At 50.2% G+C, this 11,631-nt stretch overlaps 2 protein-coding genes across 2 annotated transcripts in view; both read right to left on the bottom strand.

Moving 5' to 3' along the window:
* The window catches only part of si:ch211-117k10.3 (Krueppel-like factor 15), an 18,206-nt gene extending 15,492 nt beyond the window's left edge, over positions 1 to 2,714 (bottom strand). The window contains exon 1 of the mRNA XM_037678544.1: positions 2,564 to 2,714. The gene's annotated coding sequence lies outside the window, so the exon portion shown is untranslated. The remainder of the gene's footprint in view (positions 1 to 2,563) is intronic.
* A 7,416-nt stretch (positions 2,715 to 10,130) lies between these two features.
* nucks1a (nuclear casein kinase and cyclin-dependent kinase substrate 1a) overlaps positions 10,131 to 11,631 on the bottom strand; it is a 43,357-nt gene continuing 41,856 nt past the window's right edge. The window contains exon 8 of the mRNA XM_037679076.1: positions 10,131 to 10,717. Within this exon, the coding sequence (XP_037535004.1) occupies positions 10,131 to 10,717 (587 nt within the window). The remainder of the gene's footprint in view (positions 10,718 to 11,631) is intronic.

The raw sequence follows: 11,631 nt of genomic DNA on the forward strand, positions 1-11,631 counted from the left end.
CTTTCTGTTAATTTCAGCTCTTTTCTGATAATTTCAGCTCTTTTCTGCTACGCTCAGGTTCTTTCGGTTTTAACTTCCTTGGTTTTAGACAGGCTGAGCTCAGATTTGGAGTGGGGGTAGATCCTGCCAGGGCTCCCCAGCACATATTAAAGACTAAAAATTCAAGATGGCCACCAAAGATAACACCTTCTGTCTGAGCTCTAAAATCCAGAACCACACAACAAAGAAAGGTCAAAGTTCACAGCTGGACGCCTCATGGGTCAACAATGAGTCTCATCGATTTTAGGGTCATGGGTTACAGGGTGGGCGGCACGGTGGCTCAGTTGGTAGAGCTGCTGCCTCTCAGTGAGCAGGTCCCTGGTTCAAACCCCGGTCCAGGGGTCTTTCTGGGTGGAGTTTGCATGTTCTCTCCGTGCTGCGTGTGTTTTCTCCAGGTACTCCAGTTTCCTCCCACAGACCAAAAACATGCATGTTAGACTGATGGTGACTCTAATTTGTCCCTGTGAGTGAGAGAGTGAATGGTTGTTTGTCTGTGTCCCTGTGATGGACTGGACACCTGTCCAGGGTGTCCCCCACCTCTCACACAGTGACTGCTGGACATGGGCACCAGTGACCTCTTGACACGAAAAGGAAGAAGTGGGTAAATGATTCAAGGGTCAGGGTCAAAGGTCACAATTTTCTTGAAATATCTCTAACTTGATAAACATTTCACGTAGAAAGGTCAAACGTCCCAGCAGGACACACCTCGGGTCAGTGATGATCCCTATTGGCTTCAGGGTCAAGGGCCAGGGTCAAAGGTCACCCTTTCCTTTCTAGAGCCCTAAACAAATAAATGTGTTGGAGACAAATGTCAAAGTTCACAGATGGACGGCTCATGGGTCATTGATCTTTTTTAGGGTCTCTCTCAAGACCAAAGGTCAGGGTCAAAGGTCACCCTGTTGTTTAACAAGCTCTACACTGATTCTCTGGCACAGACATGTCAAACTGGACAGCTACACACCTCGTGGGGGTCAAGTATGACCCCAGTGGTTTCAGGGTCAAAGGTTAAATGTTCAGAGTCACCGGCCAGTTAAAGTCGTGCTTCTTTAGATTTATTACAGCTCTGTTCCGTTCCTCTCAGAATATTTCTGCCTTTTCCAGATGCGTCCTGTTCAGTCTCTTCCTGCTTACTCCAGTTTCTGCTACTTTTCTCAGCTCCATTTAGCTTTTACCAAACAGTTCTGCCTTTTTTGTGCCAGTCACCTCTATTTTCCTGAATGTCAGCGGTTTGCCTGCATTTTGACAGCAGTGTACTACTGGCTCTAAACTAGCATGTTCCTGCTACTTCCTGCTAAATACTAGCATTTTCCTCATGTTGCCACTTCTATCTCCGTCAGCATTGTGCCAAGATTTTGCTTCTTCTAGCTAAAAGCTAGCATGTTCCAGCAATTCCCTACTTCTGGTTCTAAACTAGCATTTGCTTGTAATTTGCTAGCGTTTCACTACTTCTGGCTGTAAGCTAGCCCGTTCCTATTTGTTGCTAATATTTGGCTTCTTTTGACTTGTAGCTAGCCATTTTAGGCTTTCTTCTAACATTTCACTTCCTTTGTCACTTAGTGAAAAGATGCCCCAATCCTTCAATCATGTTGCTGCCTTCGGCTTTTAATACGTCACTTTTTAGCCATTTTAGCTTTCAGCTTAGTTTCAGCTTCTTTAGCACGTTTTCATTTATAGTGATGGACTTGGGTGTCCCCTGCCTCTGCACAGTGACGGCTGGAAATGGGCACCAGTGACCCCCGCGATACAAAAAGGAAGACGTGGGTAAAAGATCGTGGCTGGATGGACGGTCAAATCCTAAGCTGTTCAAATGCACCCAGTATTTTCACTTATTGCATCATTTGTGCTCATTTTCAGCTAAATGTCTGAGCAATTACCACTTTTAATGCATTTTAGCAGCAAATACAATTTCTGTACTTGTTGTTGATTTGCCACCACAAGCAGAGAACATGAAGGTTTCCAGAGGTTCAGGTGCAAAGGGCCTCACTGATCCAAGATGGCCGCCACAGTCCAGAGAAGCGTTCAGCTTTCAAACTCCTCTGAGCAGAGGTGGATGCTGCAGGACTCAACTCCTCTGAAGCAGCTGCGGGTGGGAGCTGCACCTCTACCGTGATGTTGTGGAGCTGGGGGGGGTTTAACCTCAAACCAAACCGGAAGCTTCAGCTGCTCCACTCTTGTTGCTCAAATACTTGAGAGGTGAGGTCGCTGCTCGGGCACGGTTAAAGCGCGTGATGAGGCCGTGGGGCCGCTCCGTGTTTATGGCTGCTGTCAGCGGGCACATGTCGCGGCCAGCGGCCTGTAAACACGGCCCGCAGCCATCATGGCGACACACGAGCCGCAGCTGTGCTGGACGGCGGGCGGCATCACGGCGGCATCACGGCGGCATCACGGCGGCATCACGGCAGCCTGCCGACGAATCCACGAGTTTCAAGTTCGCCCGGGTCAGAAAGAAAAAACAACGCTCTATTTTTACTCGGTCCCTCCTGCAGAGCCGAGAGGACGAGCCCGGAGACTTAACTCGACCTACCGTGTGTTTCCAGGCGGGGGCTCGGCGGGGGGACGCCACGCCGTCGACGGTTCTTGGTGTTTTTGTGTCTTTCCTCGCCGCCGTCGTGTTATTGTCGCCTCGCGCTCACATCCCGTCCTCGCCACGGGTCCATGTTGGCATTCCTGCTCCCTGCGTCACGTGACCCCCCTCGCTGCACAACTCGGAGGCATGGGTCCCAATCCGCGTCTCTGATTGGTCGAGCGATGCGGAGGCTCGCCCTAAGAGGAGCGCGCTGATTGGCTGTAGCTCAATAAATTCTGACTGCCATGTGTTGGACTGAACATGGAGCAAAAACATAAAGCTGCACTGGAAACAATAAATAGTTGTGGGAGGAAACAGACACGACTGAGCCGAGAGAGCACGAGAAATGAGACGGAACCTGAGCAAAGGCCCGTGTTAGCAAAATATATCAGGACCCACTGGAAAGATTGTTATAAAAAGCTCAAAAACTAATAGTTGACTCTACATCCATTTGGAGTCAGCTCCGTTCAAGATGGCCGCTACAGCTGAACAAACTTATCCAACACAAAAACAATATAACTCCGTCAGTTTCACAAATATTGAGTTGAAATTTGTTGGGGTGGTAACTGAGAGTGATCCTCAAAGAGCACTAACAGATCACACAAGATTAAGATGACCAGATTTCTGAAATTAAATCTGGGGACATTTCCAGCTCGGAAACCAAAAACAGCATGTCATCAAGATGAAACTGAGAAATGGGGACCGATATAGTAGTAGCACTGGTGTCAGAAGCATTTATAATGTGTGTGTGTGTGTGTGTGTGTGTGTGTGTGGTGGGGGTGGGGGGCAGCACACTGGTGTGTGTGTGTGGGGGGGGTCCCCCCCAGAAAATTTTGAATAAAGTCGATGCCATTTCCTGAATTCTGGTGTATTTAACGGGTTGTTAAAAATGTACTTGACCTCCATAAGAAAACGATTCAATAATTATTTTAGAGAGCATGGTGGTTTGAGTATTCTCCCATTAATCAAGTGGAATGGATTCGTTCACCAAGTAATGGAAACAGCTGTGTGAACGAATATGGTCCTGCGAGGCCTCCTCTGTCTGAAGAGTCGGTCATGGTAGCCATGGAGGTCTGGAATAGAATAAGAGCAGAAAAGGTTATGTTCAAGGATTCAAGGTTTTTTTAATTGTCATTCACATCACATGTGGTACATGAGGTAGAACGAAACTATGTACACAGGGTCCCAGCTACATCCAACAGAAGTACAACTTGTAAAGAAAAAAACAGCAGTAAGATCCGAGACATGAACTAAGAACACACTAAGCACTACTAGTACAAAACAATGTGCCAAACAACAGCAGCACGAACATGAGTCTGTGTGAGCAGATGAGGACGAATGAACACAGCAACATGAAATAAATCAGCAGCATGAGATCAGCATCATGGATAGTCAGCAGCATAAACAATCAAGCGGTATTACAGTGATTTTTTTTCACAGTAATTTTCCTGGTTAGAGATTCATGAGTCTAACAGCCTCAGGGTAGAAGCTGTTCCTCAGCCTGGTGGTTCTACACTTAATGCTCCTCAACCTTCTGCCTGAGGGGAGCGGGGCAAAAAGAGTGTGCTGGGTGAGTGGGGTCCTTCATGATGCAGGTGGTCCTCTTCCTGCATCTGGAGGTGTAGATGTCTGTGATGTGGGGAGACTGACTCCAACATCTTCTGTGCAGCCTTCACCACTCTCTGCAGAGCTTTTGTTTCTGCAGCTGTGCAGCCTCCATGCCACACGTTGATGCTGGAGCACAGGATGCTCTCCACTGCACACCTGGAGAAGGAGGTGAGGACTGAGCTTCCAGACCAGCTCGTCTCAGCCGTCTGAGGAAGTAGAGTCTCTGATGAGCTTTCTTCATCAGGCTGGTGGTGTTGTTGCTCCAGCTGAGGTTGTTGTTCATGTGTACACCCAAGTACTTGTAGCTGGAGACCACTTTCACCGCAGATCCTCTTATGTTCAGGGAGGTAGGTGTGTTTATTCCTTCTGAAGTCCACAACCATCTTCTTCGTCTTCTTCACATTGATGTGAAAGTTGTTCTTCCTGCACCAGCTCTCCAGGTGTTCAACCTCCTGCCACTCATTATTGTTTTTGATGCATCCAACCACCGCTGTATCATCTGCAAATGGGTAGCTGCACAATCATACGTTAGCAGTGAACAGGAGAGGACTCAACACACAGTCCTTGGGGGAGTCAGTGCTGAGGGTTATGGCGGAGGAGAAGAAGTCATGGATCTTCACAGATTGTGGTCTCTTGGTTAAGAAGGCTAGGACCCAGTTGCATAGAGAGGGACTTAAGCCCCCAGTGTACTGCCGCGTGCATCCATACGCAGAGGTACGCACATACGTACGCAGAGGTACGAGCGTACCCCCCAGGGAATGTCCGTGCAAAGCTCAAATTTTTACGACCGCGTACGCGGTGTCGCACAATAAACTGCCCAGCGACAGACTGTTTTGTATGAGACACCAATGTATTAAATTTCCCTTCTTCATCTCTGATCTGGCCTTTTCTGTTGTTGTTTATGCCAAGAGGCAGTGATCTCTTCCTCCTCCGTTGATGCCATGACTGAAATGGTGAGAAATGAAGGAATTTTTCACGAGCGAATTAAACTCAGGTCCAGCATGGCTGCAGGAGGGTCTGGAGATTTCCTGGTGGGCTGGTCTGATGTGTGGGCTGCAGAGCCAGCGCTCCCGGTTTTTTTTTTTTTAAGATCTTTTTATTAACAACATATAAACACAGAACACCGCTGTGGCTGAGGCTGCCAGCACTCGTTTTATTTTTTCCCCGACCTGTCAATCAATCCAGTAGGCGTGTCAGCAAATGACCATTCGGCTACCTCAATTTGTCCCGATGGTAAACGCCCCTTGTCTGTGAAGCTGCTCTGCAGTTGCTCGGGGTGTACGCTGGAGTATGAAGACTGAACCCTCTGTGTACAGTACACGTGTACGTACGCGTGAACGGACATAAGCGGCAGTATACTGGAGGCTTGTGTCCTAGTGTGATTAGTTTGTCCATCAAGGTCTGGGGAATCATGGTGTTGAAGGCAGATGTGAAGTCCACAAAGAGCATACAGATGTAGGAGTCCTTCTGCTCCAAGTGGGTGAGAGCAGTGTGGACCACAGAGGAGATGGCATCTTCTGTTGATCTATTCTCGCGGTATGCATACTGGTGAGGGTCCACATTGATGATGACGTCACCACCATCAGATATGTTAAAGCTCCCAGTATACTCCCGCGTACGTCCATATGCGGAGGTACGAGCGTACCCCCCAGGGCATGTCTGTGCAAAGCTCAATTTTTACAACTGCATATGTGTAGGTGGTGTCGCACAATAAACTGCCCGGCGATGGACTGTTTTGTATGCGACACCAATGTATTAAATTTCCTTTCTTCATCCCTAATCTAGCCTTTTCTTTTTTTTTTTTTTTTGCCAAGAGGCAGTGATCTCTTCCTCTTTTGTTGATGCCATGACTAAAATAGTGAGAAATGAAGGAATTTGTCATGAGCAAATTAAACTCAGGTCCAACGTGGCTGTGGGAGGGTCTGGAGATTTCCTGGTGGGCTGGTCTGATGTGTGGGCTGTAGGGCCAGCACTCCCTGTTTTTTATTTTTATTTTTTAGATCTTTTTATTAACAACATATAAACACAGAACACCGCTGTGGCTGAGGCTGCCAGCGCTCGTTTTATTTTTTTCCCGACCTGTCAATCAATCCAATAGGTGTGTCAGCAAATGACCAATCAGCGAACTCAATTTGTCCCGAAGGTAAACGCCCCTTGTCTGTGAATCTGCTCTGCAGCCGCTCAGAGTGAACGCTCGAGTCTTAAGTCTGAACCCTCTGCGTACAGTACACGCGTACGTCCGTTCATGCGTACGTACGCGGGAGTATACTGGGGGCTTAAGAGTTACTCAAACAAGAAGTATTGGCTGAATGCAGAGGTTTACACCCTGCTGGAAGCCAGGAACACTGCCTTCAGGTTTGAAAACTCACAGGAGTTGAGAAGGACAAGGAAAGAGCTGGTTGCTGGCATTAAGAGGGCCAAGGCCATGTATGACCAGAGGATCCAGGGTCAAGTCATCTCACAAGACCCACGAAGCATGTGGAGGGGCATTAAGTGTATAACAGATTATAAAGGCAGAAGTGAACAATGTCCTAGAGACCCATCACTGCCTGATGCCCTCAACAAGTTCTATGCATGCTTTGAAGACCCAGACCAGCACCAGACTCACCTCACCACCGGATGAAGAGCTTCTCAGCGTTACTTCAGCCGAAGTGAGGAGTACTTTCAATCCTCACAAAGCAACTGGCCCAGACAACATACACAGGAAGGTGTTGAAAGAATGTGCCGATCAGCTCTGCCAGGTGCTGGCTGACATCTTTATCTCCTCACTTACCCTGGCAACAGTTCCAACCTGCCTTAAGACCGCAACCATCATTCCAGTCCAAAAGAGCTCTACAGTGACTGGTCTGAATGACTACTGACCAGTAGCCCTCACACCAGTAGTCACTAAATGCTGAAAAAAACTGGTCATAACCTACATCAGAACAACCATCAGCATTAACAAGGATCCTCACCAGTACACATACCACGAGAATCGATCAACAGAAAACACCCATCTCCTCTGTGGTCCACACTGCTCTCACCCACCTGGAGCAGAAGGACTCCTATGTCAGTATGCTCTTTGTGGACTTCATGCTTGTCTTCAACACCATGATCCCCCAAACCCTGATGGACAAACTACTCACACTAGGACTAAGCCCCTCCATTTGCAACTGGGTCCTAGACTTTTTAACAAACAGACCGCAGTCAGTGAGGATCCACAATTCTCTTCCTCCACCATAACCCTCAGTACTGGCTACCCTCAGGGCTGTGTGCAGAGTACTCTCCTGTTCAATCTGCTCACGTATGACTGTGCATCTACCTATCCAGGTTGCCATATTGTAAAGTTTGCAGACGATACAGTGGTGGTGGGATGTATCACAAACAACGAGTCCAAGTACAGGCAGGAGGTGGAAAACCTGGAGAGCTGGTGCAGGAAGAATAACCTTCACATCAATGTGAAGAAGACAAAGGAGATGGTTGTGGACTTCAGAAGAGGCAACAAGGGGTTAATTGTCTTGCCCAGGGACACTTCAGCATGTGGCTGCTGGTGGATTCGAACCCCAAACTCTTGCAATGGGGGACGACTGCTCTAACCACTCAGCCACAGCCACCCTGAGTCAACTCTTCTGTTGCAAACAGGTCTACGTCTGCCTGACCAAAACAGTCCCAGATCATCAGCACTATGTCGCTGTGGAGGGACCACTCTCCCAGAGCAGACCCCTGGCGGGAGAGAAAATCTGCAACCTGATTCTTTCGCCCTGGTAAGTATGCCACCCGCAGGGTGGACAGGCAAAGAGAGGCCCATTCCAAGAGCTCTCTTGATGCTCTCAGAAGTTGTGCTGACCTGGTGCCCCCCTGGTGGTTGATGTGGTAGACAACAGAGGTGTTGTCTGACCAACCGAGAACATGCCCCCCTTCCAGGTGGGGCAGGAAGTACCTGAGTGCCAAATGCACTGCACGCAGCTCCAGCACATTCATATGCTTGGAGCGGTCCTTTTGACCCCAGCGGCCCTGAACCACTCTGCATTGCCACACAGCGCCCCATCCCATGGAGCTGGCATCTGTTGTGACCACTTCCCTACGACACACTACCACTATCATGGGGACACCCCTGGACAAAAATTTTTCGTCCCTCCATGGAGTCAAGGCATGAGGACAAGACCACATCACTGTGAGCTTGCGATGCCTGTGCAGCCTGGCATCCAGGCGAAAGCTGTTGAGCCACCTCTGCAAGGGGCAAAGTGACAGCAGGCCTAAGGGCACCACCCAAGTGCCTGACATAAGCTTGCCTAGTAGCTGCAGGAAGGCAATGTAGGGGAGCTGCCTGCCCAGCCTGATCCGACTGACCAGCTGGAGTATGCCGCCCATCTTTGAGCGGATGGGCAAGCTCTCATGGAGGGTAAATCCAGAACCACCTCAAGAAAGGTGATTGTCTGAGAAGGGTTCAGACAGCTCTTCTCCAGGTTGACATTGAGGCCCAACTGGGCCACATGAGCGAGCAGGCGATTCGTGTCGCGAAAGGCACAGGCCCGAGACGGGGTGCAGAGACACCAATCGTCTAAGTACGGCAGAACCTTCACTCCATAGGCCTACAGAGGGGAGAGGGCTGCCTTCACGCAATGAGTGAACACCCTCAGGGAGAGAGAGAGCCCAAATGGGAGTACCCAGAACTGCCAGTGGTGACCCCGATAGGCAAACCTGAGAAAGCGGTGATGTTCTGCTGCAATAGGCACATGAAAATAAGCATCTTTCAGGTCTACAGACATGAACCGTTCTCCACTTGTGACAGCTTGAAGGACCTCTGCTGCACCCTTGGCCAGGAGGGTGGAAAGCTCCTGGTCTAGTGCTCGAGCTTTCAACGGGACAGCGATTACAGTCATCTTGACCCGGCGTGAGATGTGAGGCTGCAGTCAGAACTGTAGTGGGTAACCATGGGTCAGCGTGGCAACCACCCTTGAGTCCATGGCATGAGCAGCCCAGTAACCAAGCTGCTGGTGGGAGAGATATCCAATGGTCGGTCTGGTGGCATCACGTCTCCCTCCACGGCCCCTAGGGGCCGGGGGGGGGGGGGGGGCAGCGGCCAGAGTTTCCGGTCCGAACCTGCCCAGCTGGTTGGTGGACCGACTCACAAAAGCTCCTGTTGGGTCTCTACTGAACTGCACGAGGGTAAAGACCTGCCGATTATGACCCCGGCGTGGCGGCCGAATGCTGGGGTCAGCCTATGGGCACCTTGGATGCCGAATAGGTGGAGGAGGCATTGCCCTGCTAAGGCTCAAAAGCTGCTGCCTTGCCTGTCGTGCCTGGATGGTCCGTTCCAGCTCTTCCAAGGCAGCCGAACCGAACAACTCCCCCAGCACCACCAGGACATTACGGTGGATTCTGCGACATGGCTCGGTCAATGTTGACTGCGCCAACCAGACCTGTTGGCGAGCCTGGACCAAGAAGGACATCACGCGCCCAAGTTCCCTCATCATCAGTGCAAAGGCCTGAAGTGCTGCATCACTAAAGCCCATTGCTGCTGTTGTACCACTAGTACTCTGAAGGGACACGGAGAGGGCAAACATGAGGTGTGCCATGGAATTGCTGAGGTGGCCAGCACATGCTCCAGCATAATAAGCTCTGCAGAGGAATCCATCCATGACGCAACACTGAGCTCGTGGGCACCGAACATCACTGCGCAGAGCTTCTTCTGGTGACACGATGAGCGAGGCAACAGCAGGTTCGATCTCCAAGCCCACTGCAGCTGGCTCATGCATAGTCGCCAACACTCAGCCATCCATGGAGAGGTGCGCAAAGACTTTTTTGGGTCCCACCAGAAACCATGCAACTCCCTCAGGTACTCCTTCGATGGAGGGATGGAAAAGGAAGGAGGGGCCCGTCTGCGCCTGAAGAAGGCACTTCCAGGGGTGGACTCCTCTGGTTGTGGGACGTCCAGCTACAGTTGTCTCAGGGCCATACGCGTGACGTCCTTCACCGAGCCGTCACCTGACCCACTAGCTGTGCTCTGAGACAACGAAAGTGAACCAGTTTCTGAGACTTGAGATGGCTGCCCCTTCTCCTCACCTAAAAAGTGAGAGGCAGAGGCAGCCAAGGATAACACATCTTCCTCTGCAGCCAGCTCAGGCATGGGTGGGGAGGAAAGTCTGGTTGCTGCCACTGGCTCAGCCACCAGTTGGCGTGCCTGAAAAAGGGACTTAATCGCTGCCAATTCTGCAGACAGCTGCTCCACCCTCGTGGAGAGGCCCTGATCAGACTTGGCTTGCCTCTTCCTAGGAGGGGCCACAGAGACTGCGACCTCAGACCGGCGCTTCGAGCGTCTAGGTGGGGCCTCCTGCCCAGAAAGCGGGAGGTCACTGCCGAGTTCAGAGTGAAACTGGGCCAGCCGAGCCACCCTCATAGCACAAGGCATGAAGCTGCAGTTCCTGCAGGGGTTCTCTGACAGGGCCTCCACCAGATGGTCATGTCCAAAGCAGGCAGGACACAGGTCGTGACCGTCATCTGCCTGGAGCACGGCCCCACAATCTGTACAGCAGTGAGAGCCATCCATGCTCCTTACTTTAGGCAGTTTACTCAAACAATCAAAGTAAAAAACTGCAACCCAGCAAAGGGGCTGCCACCGCCAGCTACGTCCAGGATACAGGACGACAACAAGGATGAAAGGATAGGCCGAGAATTGGGAGAGGGGGTGCGCATGCTTGCCGTCATCAATTAAGGCAAAGAAACTCAGACAGGCTAACGCCGCTAGCTCAGCTGGTAAAAGAGGATAATTGGGAGAGGGGGTACGAATGCTTGCCTTCACCAATTAAAACAAGGCCAGAACTCAGAGAGGCTAGTACCGCTAGCTTGGTCTAACCGTTTTATGAGGTTGGTGAAAATGACTGGGGAGAAGGCACGAACACTTGCCTTCACCAATGAAAACAAGGCCAGGAACTCAGCTGGCTACGTAATTAACAAACTTCAGAGGCCTTTGTCTACATCTCGGGGTTTGTGGTTCGGCAAATTTTAAAGAAGCTGTTGTGTGATGTGTGCCGTGGTAGCTTGGTTACTGATGCTGTACCTGCATCACTTGATCAGAGCTACAACTTACTCCATCTAAAAAACAAAGGGGGGCTAATGGTTCCATCTGAGGGGAATTTGAGGGTAATCAGATCAGCTGAGAGTTTCATTCGCCAGTCTGTGTCCAGGCAAGCTGTCAATTTGTCCTATATCAATCAGTTTGTACGGGCTGATGTTGGAGTTGAGGATGTGTTTGGTCAAGGTGAGCGCATCCGGGAAATGCAGAGTGGAATTGATAACCACCACTATGTGCTGATGCCACTTGTTGTTTCTGTGTTCCACAAGCTGAGACTGCACCACGTTGCCAAACTGAAAACAGTACAGTTACAGTGGCAACAATAGGAAACAAGTGTGCAAAACCAACAATAGGAAACAAGTGT

Source organism: Nematolebias whitei, chromosome 7, assembly GCF_014905685.2.
Source record: "Nematolebias whitei isolate Nwh7 chromosome 7, NemWhi1, whole genome shotgun sequence".
NCBI classification, from domain to species: domain Eukaryota; kingdom Metazoa; phylum Chordata; class Actinopteri; order Cyprinodontiformes; family Rivulidae; genus Nematolebias; species Nematolebias whitei.